Here is a 16,115-nt window from a genome sequence, read left to right as displayed (position 1 = left end):
TCATGACAGAGGGAATTGGAGGTGAACAGTCACGTTGCAGGCATGACAGAGGGAATTGGAGGCCAACAGTCACATAGCATCTGGAATAGAAAGGCAGAGAGACTCTGGAACTCAGTGCTTCCACCTGTTGCTTCCTACAACTCAAACCAAAAGAATCACACCTGTTCAAGACTTCTTGAGATTTTGCTACCATAATTTAACACAGAAGATTTTGGGAAACGGGACCAAGAATGTTGAGCTTTGAGGCTTGACCGTTACTAGGTCAAGACTAGATGGTAGGATCCAATGTTTTTTGAGGTGGCACTCCTCAGCAGACCTGGAGTGACCTCGTCACAAGAGGACAGTCATAATCTAGCAGGGTCTCTTTGAAACCACCCTGAGAAGGATGGAGGACAGAACAATGTGGATGACCAATGCTGTCTCCATAGCATGTGTTTCCCTCCCATTGCCAAAGGTGCTTGGGCAAGACTCAGTACACTGTCTGTTCTTCTCCACAGGGCTAGACAACATCCACAGGATAACAGCCCAGGGTCGCTATGAGCTTCGTGTTGATATGCGGGATGGACAGGAGACAGCCTTTGCCTACTATGACAAGTTTGCTGTAGAGGACAGCAGAAGCTTATACAAGCTTCGCATAGGAAGCTACAACGGCACTGCAGGTACCCATGGGCCCCTTGCTGACCCCATGGGCAGTGGGTGTGTGTTCCAGGCCTGATTCCTCCTAACCATTCAGGAGACCTGGAGTCAATTTCTTGGAACTTTAGTTTTCTACCATGAAAAATTATAATAGTGATATCTGCCCCACTATACAGAATAGTCAGAAAAATTGCTGTAAACCCAGTAAGTATGTATGTGAAGTTTACTTGAAAAGAATGTAATGTGAGAGCAAAGGGTTGCTTGTCTTATCTAGATTAACTCATGTAGGCTCCCATTTAAAGAAGGTATAATTATTTCTCATCTTAGTAGACATCTCCTTGCAAAGCCTCTAGGAAAAATGACCTCTGAACTAATGAAACAATTCAGAGTCCCCATTCTTTGAGATATGCCTGGTCTTATGGTTTCTATTGCTGCAGTGGAACACCATGACAAAAGAACAAGTTGGGAAAGAGAGGGTTTCTCTGGCTTACACTTCCAGATAATAGTCTATCATTGGAGGAAGGCAGAACAGAAAACTCAAGCAGGGCTAAGAACCTGGGGGCAGGAGCTAATGCAGAGGCCATAGGATGAACTGCTTACTAGCTTGCTTCTCCTGGCTTACTCAGCCTGCTTTCTTATAGAACCCAGGACCACCAGCCCAAGAATGACCCCACCCACGAGGGGCTGGGCCCTCTCCATTGAGAAAACACCTTTCAGCTAGGTCTCATGGAAGCATTTCCTCAACCAAGGCTCCTTACTCTCTGATGTCTCTAGCTTGTGTCAAGTTGGCACACAAAACTAGCCAGTGCACCCCCCTCACCCAAACATTAGCAGTCATCATAGCACCCCATGAAGGAGCAAAGGACATTGCTTAAATGTCTCTTTGTTCTCCCAAGTGAACCGTATACCATGTTTAGTTTCCAGTGTTGATTTTTATGGCATTTTTACCAAGCAGAACAACCATCTGTTTTTGCTCTATGTACTCACAGTTCTGTGAGAACACATCACCCGAACTATCCCTTTGCCTAATGTGCTCTATTACAGTACATTTCATGAAGCCTGCTGTACCGGGTATGCTACTGTTTGGTACATGGAGTTATTGGACATTTCATTTCTCTAATTTTAGAGCTAAATGTTGGTGTTTAATTTTAGCAGCATTTCCTATGACTCTTGGAATTAAAATGAACATCAAGGTGTTACCCTTCCAATTACTGCATCTGCTCCATTATTTCCTTTTCTCAGCCAGGTATTGTTATTCTAAAGAGAAGACACACTTACCTTTGCTATTGTTCACAGCTGAGTCATTCACAGTGGCAATCACAGAAGCCTGAAGAGCCCCAACAAAAGGCCCAATTTGCCACACTTTGAGCATAAAACAGCCATTGAAATGGACATTAAACAAGATGTCAGACTAAATCATTTCAAAAACTAAATGGATACTTATTCACTCCCTAGAATTAGAATTGTGCCTACAGAGAAACTTTTCATGTTTCTCCTATGGGAAGAGAAACAAGCCATCTCTACCTCAGTCTCTGTCTCCCCTCATCCCTCCTCTTTATCTTTCTCTCTGCAATCCCATATGTTATCTATCTACCTTGGATGTAGCCCTGGAAACCTCTTTCCCAACCCAGTCTTTCTGATGCACCCCCACAGAGGCCAGACTGTGAGACCACATACCTCTCCCTTGTTTCAGAGGCCAGAGCTTTGTAAAGCTTGGCTGGTCATTCATAGATATTAACAATGATTCATCTGTCACCTTATATATCCAGTTCACCTTCTTCAATAGATAAAACCCTGGGTTTACTTAGGCTACTCTATCTCTAGGCAACTGCACACAGTTCATACTGGGATAGAAAACCAAGACCTCTTCTTCCTGGCATTTGCAACAGTTCCCAATTCCTCTGGCTCTTACCACTTCTCCTGGCCTCACTGGCAACCCCAGGACCTCCAGTCCAAGTGCAACCCTTCTCTCCAAATTTGAAGGTCCTCAACCTCCAAGACTATCTAAATAGAACTCTACTGAGATTCAAACTGAGACTTCCAAGCTGTGTCATCAGTAAAGGCAGAGCAATGCTTACAGTCCTGGTTTGGGGATTCTGTAAGAAAACACTGGGGAATAGCTCTTTGAGCACTAAATAGCACTCTCAGGTTAGGGATACTCATAGAAGGGTGTCTGGATGGTAGATGAAGGATCTTTAAATTTTGCCTATTTGAATTCACTACCAGGAAAACATCTTGTGGACAAGAAGTCATAGAAGGACTAGCTTCAGTAGGCAGAGTAAGCTTAATGGGTTACTACCTTGGGCCAGCCATATGATTGGAAGGATCAAGAAGTGACACATAACTATAATTACAGCATATGAAAGGCTGAGAAGGACAGATTGAACATTAAGGCTAGCCTGGGCTATATAGTAAGATGGAGTAAAAAAGAAGAGGCAACTCAGGTAGGAAAGCAGGAAGAGGAGGGTAAAGGGGAAGAGGGAGGGAGGGGAAGAAAGAGGGACAGGGAGAGGAAAGGAGAGAGAAAGAATAACTCTGGAAAGTCTTGACACTGAAGGAGAAATTTAGTCTTTATGTGACGAAAAGTCTTGCAAGTCTGTAGTGGCATAATGGGATTTGGATTTTAGAAAGCTCTCTAGGACAGTCCACCCCAAGCAGCATAAAGTAGAGCTGAGTGAAGAACAGAAAGACCAACTGGTGACTGCTGTATTAATCCTGGTGGGAGATAACAGGAGACCTCACTAACGTCAGAGCTATGAAAAGGTATGAATCTGAACAGAGGCTCAAGAAAGAAAACCAGGATTTAGTACATGTCTTGAATATATGAGGTAGATGTATGAGGCATAAATGAAGAGGAGGATACAAAGATCAAAGGGACTATGTCTGAAACAACTGGTTGGCAACATGACAGTAGAAACCAGAGAGAACTGTTAGGAGAATAATGAGGATATATTCTAGTTTGCAGAAGGAGAGATGATAGGAATATGAGTAGACACACCCAGTCAATGAATTGATGGTTCAGGAATGGGTTGCTGGCGAATATAATTGAACCAATCATTTTAAGATAATGGATATGAGTATGACCTGAGATAAAGGCGGTGAAGATGATATTTATGAGGGGAAAGGAAGACATCTTTCTTGCCTTTTTCAAGCAGGAATAGACGATCCAGAATAATCCAAGTTATTGTCATGGTTCCTTGCTGTTGCCAAAGGACATAATGGGAATATGACTGTTCTGTGTCCCAGAATAGTCAGGAGAAATAGACAAAGGTGTTACAATAGTGCTATATGGATAAAGTTCCCAGTAAAATCTCAGTAGTGAAAAGGCAGATTATAGAGGGAAACATGGACACCCTCTGTTCCCCTGCCCCATGAGGTAATATGAAAGAAAAGTAGAAAAGTTCATCATAGCATGTTTCATCTCAGAAGGAGCAAGAGAGGTAAGCCAGGATTCCATGTGGAAACCAGATGTCCACAGCAAATGGGACAGCCTCCTGATGCTTTTGTTTTGATTTTCTTTTTTCTTTCTTTTTTTTTTGCAGGAGACTCCCTCAGCTATCACCAGGGACGCCCTTTTTCCACAGAGGACAGAGACAATGATATTGCAGTCACCAACTGTGCCATGTCCTACAAGGGTGCTTGGTGGTATAAGAACTGCCACCGGACCAACCTCAACGGGAAGTACGGGGAGTCCAGGCACAGTCAGGTAACCCATGTTCTGGCTGTGGTCAGAGTGATCCAGAGCATAGAACCCATTTAAAAAGTAGTACTCTAAGGCTGAGCAAAGACCCTTTAAAAAGCTTTGTGGAAGGAGCTCATCAATTCATCATTAGCTTAATGCCACTCTAAGAAGGGGTCCCAAAAGAAAGAGATCAGAATATAAGTTATCTGAGCTACCTCCTCAAGAGATTGCAAGTCCACAGTTTGGCTAAGTGACAAAAAACAGTAGAATATAGTCAGGGAAGCCCCCTTAGGTTCTTGGCAAACCCCAGAGACTGCTCACCCCAGCTGGAAACCACTCCAGTCTCTGTATCACAAATGATTTGTCCAAGATTACACTATTCAAAATGTTTCCACCTAGTTGGGAGTTTGACACCACAACCCCCTAATACAAGAAACTCCTGGAGGCAAAAGCATAAAACTGGCAATAAGAAATGAGTCACGACTTGCCTTCTATAAAGACTCAGGCCTGTTTAAGGGGAAAGCTGGAAAGAGACCCAGTTCTCTTTTTCACACTGGGAAGTCTGCCATAAGCCGCTTGTTGACTGAGAAGAACTAGGTCTCCAGCCAGTCATTCTCCTCTTCTCAAGCTGTGGGGGAACGGGGCTCTGATACGTTCATCTTTCTCACACTCAGGGGATCAACTGGTACCATTGGAAAGGCCATGAATTCTCCATCCCCTTTGTAGAAATGAAGATGAGGCCCTACAACCACCGTCTCACAGCCGGGAGGAAACGACGAGCCTTGAAATTCTGAGCACTGGGCAGCCAGCCACCAGCCAGACGATCTTTTCTGTCACTTGTTTGTATTTTATAATATGAGACAAGGGGGGTGGGGCATCAAGTAATGTGCTTCACAACATATTCAGACTATCTGAAGGAAGCAGGGATCAGTTAGGTACCATCTGCTCATAGTTTCTGCTGCCTTGGAGCCTGACCCTTGGGATACATGCTCCCTGCTAATCGGTCCTCCCTAATCATCTCCCCCCTTTCTCGGAAGAGGAAAACTGGGGGGTTTAAACTACAATTCAAAACTAGGTCACGAAGAACAGAATGTTACAGCAACAGGCACACACACCTACTTTTTCTACCCTCCCTTCTGAGACACTTTCCAACTTCTAAGTAATAGTGAACTGGCCACAGCTGACCATGGCCAGCTAGCCACACCAGCTGAGAGAAGCTTGACCAGTCTCCTTTTAAGAGGAAAGTTGCCCAGCACACCCTAATACAACAGCCCAACCAAGTTCATTGAAATGGGCTAAAGATGCCCACATTCTGACACTTAACTCTGAGGAGGAGTTTCCTCTCTTCCAATCCCACCCCTCCCCTAGTTCTACCCCCTAGATTCTATAGACCTACCAACCCAACCATTGTTTAGAACTCCAGTTGCCAAAAACTGTCTGTCCCCAGCCCCGGGTTATAAAATAGCTGTGCCCCTGGGTGTCATAAGCCACTGTCATGGAATAACCTTCTTAGGTGGTGAGACTGGGGAAGGGTTCTGTTTCTAGCGTGTTTGCATCAGGCATTGAGAAAGGATGGGAGTAGAAACCAGGGCACCTATCAGGGAATCTGTAAGTACCACTGTAAGTCCCACCTTTCTTAGAGCTGCTTGTTTGCATTTCTGATCAGATTTACCATGGATTCCTTCCCCTGGTGTCCTAGTTGGAAGTCTCTAGTTCTGTCCTCAGCCAGGCTATATCCTCAGTGCAAGTGACTTAATAAGAATCAAGGCAAAAATCTGTGTGACCATCAGCCATTCTCCTGACTGAAAGCCCTGGGAGGGGATGCTGGCTCTGGTCTTTTGTTTGTTTTGATCCTGTGGTAGGAAGAAGCCACCGCTCAGTGAGGTAAGATCACGGTAGACATTTTCCATCCCCTTTTATTATTCTGCTTTGAGAAGAAAGATGAAAAGTGCCAGAGGAAATTGCATTTAGAACTCCAAAGGTGAGAGGCGTGAACTCTCCACTCCCACATGATTTGATTTTTAAGCCCCGGGGAACTGGAGGCTATAGAAGCCATGACCTTTCAGCTTCTCCTTGAATAAAAACCAGCTGGTCTTCCCTGCAGCATCTGGCCAAACTGTGCCAAGTGTCTCAGCTGATTTCTCCCTCTCCTACCTGAGGCCCCAGAGTGTCCACTATAGGGCCCATGGTTGCCACCTGAGGCATCTTGTACCTTTGCCAGCTAGTTACAGGATTAGCGGACATTTTGTAATAGGAACAGCCACCATCTAACCAAGCTCTGACCTGGAAGCAACAGTCCTCGTCATTGCTAATCTCATGCCTAGCATTGTGAAGTTGGAGTTAGCTTGCCACTTTCTGCAGCCTTCTCCATCTTTGTGATGGAGACTCATGGCCACACTCAAGGTCAAACTGTACAAGTGGAATTTTCATTTCTTAATCCAACGTGAACTTCAAACAGCTAAGGGAAGGAGGAATAAAGAGGAGCCTATAGGTTATATGAGATTTAACTAGCTACAGACCAACCATGCCGAATCGGAGGTAAGCACATTCAATGAGGGACTTGGGGGTTGTGATATATGGCCATCTCTACCACCATGCCAGCTACAAGACTTTGATGGGTTTATTCACATTTCTGGGCCTCAGGTTCCTTACCCACTGAATCAGAGCTTAGACCAAAAGAATTTATAACACCACTTCAGTTTTAACAGCTAATATGTTAATCTGTGATAGGAAAAGCAGGACAAAAATTGGCCTTGGTGAACCATCACAATGAAGGAAAAGTCAGAATTCCAGAGGAGATGGAGGCAGGGAAGGAACGAGTAGGAAGGAGACAGATTCAGAACTAACTACTCTCTCTCTCTCTCTCACACACACACACACACACACACACACACAGAGAGAGAGAGAGAGAGAGAGAGAGAGAGAGAGAGAGAACAAAAAAGAAGATGAAGTCATTATGCCTGTGCAAGAGCCAAGGGCCTGGGTGTGCCCGTACAGCCCATCTCATCAAGGGAGCTGAAATGGAACAAGATTGCGTGTCATCAGTTCCAGGGAAAATCAAGAAACATCAATGGAAATCCAAAACTGCCTTTCATTGGAACTATTTTATCCCGTGGAACATTTTTATAAATAGCATCGGCAGCATCACCTAGAATCATTTAAAGGAATTTTAAAGTAAGGAAGGAACTTCAAAGATCATCTCAGCCAACCTTCTGAAAAAGGACCTATAGATCCCTTTTTGTTAAGTAGCGAGCCCCACCCCAAACGCTGTTTTGAAGAGACTGTGCATCCCATTGTCTTCTCAAGACTGACAGCAAGCTTGACTCATAGCTTCTGAACTTGACTGACTTAACCTCTGCACTGGGCTTCGTAACAGATCGCTTTACTGTCCGTTCCTTCCCGCACCTGGTTCTGTCCCTGAGGAGGCAGGCAGCAACACTCAGCACCCATCCAAGCACCCAACTTTTGCATAAGGGACTCAGACTCAGAATGACTTGAAGTGGGCAGACACTTTAGAAAACACACTTAGAAGAAAACCCAAGCAACAACAAAAACAACTAGTCACTAGTGACTGCCATTTACTCCCCAGAGTCGAGAACCAGGCCACTCTGCTCTTCCTCTGTGTGTGCCCTGCTGTCAATTGTTCCTGCATATTGAATTCACATTTTCCCAGGGCTGCTTCTGGAAGGTAATTGGCTGTCCAGACTCTTCATCAGGGATGATACACCTGTAGAAAGTACTGGCCTTCAGACCAGACTTAATGGGTAAAGGGGCCTTGGTAAAGGTGACAAGATGGTGTTCACAGCACCCGGATGCCCACTTAACTGTTCATGAAAAATGGGGAATGATGCAGCATGGTTCTTCGGGTTCCTGGTGACCCCACACCAAGCCAGAACTCATTTATACAGGACATCGATTTGTAAAGGAACAGCAACATGACAGCAGAAAAATATGAAACAAACTTCTGTGGATATTTACATTTCCTCTTCTCCCAGCTAGCAATACCCTATCTCTAACAAGGTGAGATTCACCCCGAATATCCCATTGCCTTCCACTGGGGAGCCAATCAGCTCCTCCTTTATAGAAAACTCTCATTTCAAAGGCAAACTTAAAGTACCAAGGCCATCTTGCCAGTGAGCTGGAGGCCTAAACAAACTACCCTAAATACATTTTTACCTTTAAAATCTAGTGTCAGAGCAGAGCTATAGATTATGGGACAAGAGAATCTTTTCAAAGAGCCTCTTCAAAGCATCGGTTGAGAAAGGTTTGATGAGTTCCCCCTTGTCCTTTTCTCTGGAGAAAGAAAAATGGGAGCCATGAGAACAGTGGATGCACCAAGCTGGGGGATTTTAAAAAGAGCAGTCAATGATCACATTGGAAAATGCGCCTGCACCATAGACTTTTCTTTTTCCTTCACCCAGGGTTTCCAGAAGGGTGGGGGCACTTCCCCAGGGTAAGTGCTTCTCTAGCCCTTGATCACTTATCACAAAATTCCTAGTCAAGCCAGTTCCCTGGTTGTGTTTCTTCTCCTCCAGAGAGGGAGAGTGGAGATCACTTTCCACCTCTATTTACATCCAAGTGTCCACTCTGAAACATCCATAACAAGACTCTGAAAGACTCAAATAATCCAATTCAGTTCTGGAGATGGGATTGTGCTAGCTTACTTCAAACTTGCCCAAACTACAAGAAGGGACTTGGGAGCCCCAGAGACTGGGGTGGATCTTTAAGGTCTAGGGTTCAGCTTCTCATCCATCCTCCCTGGGTGGCCCACTTTCATTCAGATAGCAAAGCAATCAAGGTTCCCTCTTCTGGAGAAAAGGGGACAGAGCTAGCTTCTGGCCCATGACTTGTGACTTCTCTTTATTGTACCACTGGGTCCCCAGAACTAACTTCTGAAGTTCTTTGACTGTTTTCCTAAGCCATTGTTTCTTTCATAGCCCAACTCTCCCATAGGTGATAGTATCTCTCCTGATAGTAGTGTAGTATTTTGGCACTGCCAGGCAAAATGGGGACTCACAGAACAAATGAAAATGACTCCAATTAAGTAGGGAAAGAGTCCAGTAGGAAGAGATGTCAACAGAATGAGGAACACTCCTGTTTTTCAGAGGTTGTGCTGATGCAGACTCAGTCCCTTTGGAAAGAGTGGCTTTGGTTCATCCTAACTAAATCCATGCTGGATTTAGATAAAGCCAGTTTTGTCTTCTTCAAGCTTTGAGAAAATAGTTAGGAAGAAGAAAATAAAAATGTAAGTTAAATAAAAGAAGCCGATAGAGTCTTATAAAATAAAAACAAATCTTAGAGATGGCCCCACAGGGGAAACAAACCAGGTGAGTAGCCACAGTAAAGACAATGGCACTGGCTTCTGAGTTCATGCCTCCAGACAAAGTTCTCTCAGATTCCACCCTTTGCCTGGACCAGAAGCCTTACTCTGCAGAAGCAAGAAGCAGTAGATCCTTCTATGCTGCTCATCCACTCTTGCCTCAACCTCAGTTTTCCTTTCCCAGCCAGCACAGCCTGGTTTGTCATCTCAACCATTTCTGATTTACTTTTCAAGGTCACTCTGTGCCTGAAACATGACTTCATTGCACCTGCAGCACCTCATTGTCCAAATGTCCTTGGCAAACTTCAGTCTTTGGACAGTGTTTTTTCCAAACAGAAAATCCTCCCTCTTTCCAAACTTAAAAAGGCTATTGCAGAGTATCCATTTTAACACAGCCCTTGTTCCTAAGACCCCTCTATTAACTTACTAGAACAGCACCCTATTATCTGAGCTGTGAGGCTGGGCTAACATTCAATTCCTAATTTAGAAATATTTATCCCTTTCAAATCCCTCTAATGAGTACTTTCCTGAGTACAGTCACTGGGTACTTGCTCTGAAGAGAAAGTATGAGAGTCTTTGAGATGTAGACATGCCATACTAAGGAAGCCTGAGAGGATGTTAGTGAGAACTCTTTTCTTCTTGTCAGTGGTGTCACAGCCCCCAGAGAAACATATTGCCTTTAAACAATTCGTCATTGAACCTGACATACTTAACCCTGTCTCCTCCATAAATATTTAAAAACACTCCTTCAGAGTCAAAGGAAATACTTGAAGTCACCTAACATGACCCTCTTCATACCCAAGTAAAGCAAGGCCAAAATTGACAAGCAGCTTGCCCTAGTTCCCACAGTCAATGAGGCATAGAACTAGAGGCAGACCTGGTACAATATTTTTTGTTTGTTTTGTCTCTCCTTTAACAGAGACTGAGGAAAATATACTTATTGTACATCTGTTGATCAGATTCTATGCAAAGGTCTTCACATCAATGACTTTACTAAATCCTCACCACAGTCCAGAGTTTACGAATGAGGGAAATGGAAGCACAGGATTCTTAAGTAACATGTCTGACATCACACAGTTTCTGGGGAGAGCCTTCATCACTAACACAAATGTCGTTGAGTTTTCCTCTTTGTAAAACTGCAGACACAGTTAACCATGCAGCCGCCATCTTGGATCTCAGTAACATTCTCATTGAGGTATTTCTAACTCCATCCTTCTCTCCTTCTCCTTTTCCTTTTAATAGATGGGAATTCTTGCTTTATTCCCCCCATGCATACTCCAGAGGAGCCTCATCCCCAACTGTCAGAAGTAGTAAGAAATAGCCTGGCAGCAATTCTCTTTAAATTTTTGGAGATGGGGCCAGGATACAAATATGGTTTCCAACCCAGTCTTGAGACAGCACAGAAGCCTCTCTCCTTTCTAACATAGACCTTTTTCTCAGCCTAAAGCAAGAGACAGAACCAGGGTTAAGGAAAGAGTGAACACAGAATTAACACAGTATAAGTTCTGAGAGTGTCAGTTTGACCCTAGAATTTGCAAAGAGTTATGAGTGTTCAAACAAACTACAAGTAGCAGCAAATGCAAACATCCTATAAATTTCTAGGCTAAGATCAGCAGGGTACAGACAAAATTTACACACACACACTCCCAGACTACCAGGGCTCCATGAAGAACACATTAGAGGACATTTGCAAAGCCTGGAGATACAAGAAGGCAGTAGAGAAGTTTTATGTATTTATTCCCTCACTTTTTTCTCCTACTCCATATCCCAGTGAATGAGAAGTTAGGAGAACAATTGGCGACAACCATGACTAACTTTGCCACTTTAGAGAATGACTTAGAAAGATATCAGAAACCTGGTGGTTTCAACTATCAGGCAAAAACTCCAACACTGAACCCTTACTCCTCCTTTAAAGTTCATGTTAAAAGGAATAGATCTCCCCAAGAGGGAATTCAGGACCCCTCAGAGTGGTGGCTCCTCAGGGGCACCTTAGATACAGCAAGCCCTGCAGTTCCTACAAAACCGTCCTCCATCAGAGAAGTTCTTTGCCAGCTCCTTTCTTCACTACCCCACTGTGGGGGCTCACAAACCAGAGTCTATTCCCTCCTGCCTCTCCTCAACATACATGCTCTTCCCTCCTAAACACACACACACACACACACACACACACACACTATCTCAACCCTACAGGAATTCCCAGATACCCTAAACAAGTCACTGTGACTCTGAGGGATTATTACCTGGGGCTCCAAGCAGATGAAACTCAACCTGGTAGCTTCTCAGTTGTCATCCTGAGAAATCATAAGCACTAAATCCTCCAATCCCTCTGAATTTGAATTTGTGGTTTTAACATTTAATAGCCTTTTCAGGTAAAAATAACAAAGACCAATTTACTGACTTTGTAGCTACACTGTACTTGAAAAGGCTCTTGCTTAAAAAGAAAGGCCAAAGGAAGAAAGGGGGTAAATTACTATGGTAGTCAGGTCATGCACTCTCTGATGAAGTAAAATCAAAAGCTAGAGAGGAAGGAAGAGGGAGAGCCAGCTTGCCCCATCCTTTCATGACACTGTAGCTCAAAGACTGGAATCTGCTTGTTAACCATTGTTAACTCGTATTTTTAGTCCCAGTTGCTTTTAGCCTCTGTATAGTTCCTTTTTTAAACACATTTTCTATACGTTAATAAAAGATCCTAAAGGGAAAGTATGTGTCTTCTCCATTCTTTGGGGTATTTATGGAGGGGTGCTTTTTTAAACCCTGGTTTCTCTGAGCCCCTCCTGTGCCACGAGCAACAATTCATCTTCATAAATCCTTGCCTTGCCTGCTGGCCAGCCTCCAAAGGCAATCTCTCAGGTTCCCTTTCTTTCTCTATCTTGATGGAACCTCCATGCAATGAACAAGTCTAATGTATTGGGTGAAAGCCTGGAGATTTAAATGAAAGATGAGATGTCTGGCTGTTTATGCTGAGAGAGAGAGAGAGAGAGAGAGAGAGAGAGAGAGAGAGAGAGAGAGAGAGAGAGAGAGAGAGAGATTATTGCAAGGAGGGAGCAGCCTTATATACAGACTTGTAGCACAGTGGAGAAACCCCAGGTGTAAGAGTTCATGTTTTCATAATTAGAGGTTGATGCCAGTAGGGCAAGGCCAGGGCTGTAAGCCAGGACCAGAAAACAGGATGCACCTGTGGTTATTGGATGACAAGCAACTCATAGAGACCCCATGGGGGCTGTGGCCCAACACCTCTCCTCAGCAGTTACCAGCCTACCTCTACCCATATCTCCTCTGCATCACCCTTGTAAGTGAGCTGTCCTTGTTCCTGGTGTCCCTGCTCCCTTTCCTGTGTCCCAGATCCACTCTGTCCCTCTTCTGCCATTACAGCCTTGCCATTTCTCTCCTCCCCATCCTTCCACTCTCTGTGCCTCCTGCCTCCCTTCTTTGTACCTCTTTTCCTTTCCCACCTGCTCCCTCCAGATCCTTAGAATTCTTAATCTTACTCTTTGTTCTACCATCACAATAGGTCGCTAGCAAATGGCAGACTCTGATCTTATCTATGGTTTGGTGTCCTGGATCAGTCACCATGGCAGTGGTCCATTATACCTCCCTCCTGCTGTTCTCCTGGCACCCTCAACCCTGTGATGGCCGCATCTCCAGATCTCTAGTGCCACCTATGGGTACTGACTGAGTCTATGTGACAGACCCAAAGTTCTAAACCCTCTTGCCTTTCCCCAGTCAGAGCCCTGCCATTGCCAGGCTTCATCACTCCAGCTTGGAACTAGTTCAGCCAGTTTACTACCAGCCATTCTAATGATGGCTCTGATGGTCACATTTTCCTCCACTTGGTCGCCTATAAAGGCCTTCTCCCTTTACCTTTCTGTTAATGCACAGCATAAGATCAACTCTGACCTCCATTTATACTAGGTAAGACATTAGCTAGAGAATAGTCCCAAGAAAGGTTGACAAGGGAAACACTCACCCTGTGCGGTTAGTTCCGTAAGGTTACAAAGTCAGAAAGTCTCAGGTAACTGAGCAGTAGACTGCACTAAATGCAGTAAACCAAGGGCTCTGCCCCACTGAGAGGAAAGGGGGTTTGTAGGAGCCTGGCTAGGGAAGGGTTAAGTGGCCAGTTCCCATGATAATGCAAACTGTCAAAGTGGGAAAAATGCCAAGCAGCATGAGGCAGTATGTGGATACTAAGCCAGAAGGCATTTGGTATAAATGTTTGCTGGCTCCCTGGGACCACATGGGAGAGCATGAAGCCTTAACTCCCCACAGACAGCTCCCATAGGCCAAGCCTTGTGAAATTCCAAAACCCCCAAGGAAGAGCAGACTTTCTTCACATCCCTTACTAAAATGGAGAAATGGTGAATATTAGAATGAAGGGACTAAATTACATTTCTAAGAATGAGCCAGGAAGAAGGATTCATTACTTTTCCCCCCTGGTGCCAACAGGCTTCTTTGGAACATCTGGGCCATCCTTTGAGCCCACTGGAGGAGCACCATATAAGGAGAAGATGCGGGTGTAGGAGCACTTCCTTAGCCCTGGCCCTGTGTGTCCTCAACACTACTCCCTCCCTCCCCCCAGCTTCTGGACTGTCAGTCAAGGAAGGCCTTTAAACAGCCACATTGCCTAGCCATGCTTTGAATAAACCACCTGGATACCCAGACCTCAGGATTTTGAACCAGAGGAGTGATTACTATAATATTGAGATGAAAACCTGCCGTTTGAATCTCATCTCTCTTGCTTTCTGGAAACAGAAGTAGAAACTAAAGGGGTCTAGTGGAACCTAAAGGAACTTCAGTAATTAGTATTTATTCTGAGAGGGCTGAATGTTAGCATTATGTTCTAACTTAAATGGGTATAATTCACCCATCGCTTAAGACCTCTGGGTACATTTACAACCATCTGAACACAGATTTAATTATTGCTGTGTTGTGGGAACTGCAAACTGCCACGGGTAAAATTAAAAGTGGATTATTAAGCAAGAGAAATCTTCACAGCATTAGTAATCAGTGCAATTACCCTGTATCATCGTCTCTCCCATAATGCCCTGAGTGGCCCTGAGGACCTTCGCTTCTGCACTGGCCGTTCTGCCAGTCAGCAGTAAGACATCATCACAAAACGAGAGGCCTCCAGGCCAGCATCTCTCCTTTTCTTTAACAAGTAGACAAGTAGGACAATAGTTCTCAATCTGTAGAGGTCATGACCCCTTTGAGGGAATCACATATCAGATATCCTGTGGATCAGGTATTTACTTTAGGATTTATAACAATTTAAAATTTACAGTTATGAAGCAGCGACAGAATAATTTTATGGTTGGGGTCACCACAACATGAGGAACTGTATTAAAGGATCACAGAATTAGGGAGGTTGAGAACCACTGATATAGAATGTACTCCCCCCACCTCCGTTTGCAAGAAATTAGAACATGAATATACATGATACACTTAAACACACACATAAATGTGTATCTTGTTCTTCACTCATCTTGCCTCTTCCCTCATTCAATGAATACCTATTTTATAGCAAACCCAGTGCTGACTTTAGTTAAACAGATGGAGACTATGGTTGGGGAAGCACCTCAATAGTTAAGAACCCTTACATACTACCCAAGTTATCCAGCACTCATATTGGGCAGCTCACAACTACTTATATAACTCCAGATTCAGGAAACTCATTACCCCTTCCTGGTCCCTGCACCCTTGAGTGTACTCACAGAGATTCATACACACACATATTCATACACATACACACATTCATACACACGCACATTCATACACACACACATTCATAATGGAAAATAAATCTTGTTCTTAAATGATAGAGACTTCCTGGTGAGTGCAAAAGACCTTCCATCCCTACCCCCTTGAAGAGATTTGTGCTCTCCCACTCTCTCTCTCTCTCCTACTCTCTCTCTCTTTCTCTCTCTCCCTCTTTCTCTCTCTCTCTCTCTTCTCTCTCTCTCTCTCTCTCTCTCTCTCTCTCTCTCTCTCTATCTATCTCATCTTTCAGTGAAAAGGAATTCTCTTATTTGTCCCCTCCCTATATATTGAAGTCCATATTAAGCACTGGGACTTTGGGTACCAGTGTGTTATAAAAAGTTCTTCTAAGAAAAACAAGAAAGGTGACTGGGGGGGGGTCTGGCAGGTGAAGGTCAGAAGACTTGAAGAGGGAAAGGTGGCCTGGGAGAGCCCTGACACTCACCCACTCACCTCTCTCTCTCTCTCTCTCTCTCTCTCTCTCTCTCTCTCTCTCTCTCTCTCTCTCTCTCTCTCTCTCTCTCTCTCCCCCCGGAGGGCAGAGGGGCAAGACAAGGACATCTGTTCAACTATGTTCATAGCAGCGTTATTTGTAATAGCCAGAACCTGGAAGCAACCTAGACGTCCCTCAACTGAAGAATGGATACAGAAAGTGTGGTACATTTACACAATGGAGTAAATGTGGTACATTTACTCAGCAGAAACTAAAAAAACAAAACAAAAACA

At 44.3% G+C, this 16,115-nt stretch overlaps 1 protein-coding gene across 6 annotated transcripts in view; it reads left to right on the top strand.

Annotated features, from left to right (window-relative positions):
• The window catches only part of Tnr (tenascin R), a 402,141-nt gene extending 389,803 nt beyond the window's left edge, over positions 1-12,338 (top strand). For all 6 annotated transcript variants that reach the window (XM_021227884.2, XM_021227883.2, XM_005071332.4 and 3 more), the window contains 3 exons: positions 498-659; positions 4,179-4,342; positions 4,993-12,338. In XM_021227884.2, the coding sequence (XP_021083543.1) occupies positions 498-659; positions 4,179-4,342; positions 4,993-5,112 (446 nt within the window). In that variant the 3' untranslated portion in view covers positions 5,113-12,338. The remainder of the gene's footprint in view (positions 1-497; positions 660-4,178; positions 4,343-4,992) is intronic.
• Positions 12,339-16,115: the final 3,777 nt, after the last annotated feature.

This window comes from Mesocricetus auratus, unplaced genomic scaffold, assembly GCF_017639785.1.
Source record: "Mesocricetus auratus isolate SY011 unplaced genomic scaffold, BCM_Maur_2.0 Super-Scaffold_100676, whole genome shotgun sequence".
Classification (NCBI taxonomy): domain Eukaryota; kingdom Metazoa; phylum Chordata; class Mammalia; order Rodentia; family Cricetidae; genus Mesocricetus; species Mesocricetus auratus.
The sequence above is the reverse complement of the archived record's forward strand: the minus strand, read 5'-3'. Positions and strand labels throughout refer to the sequence as shown.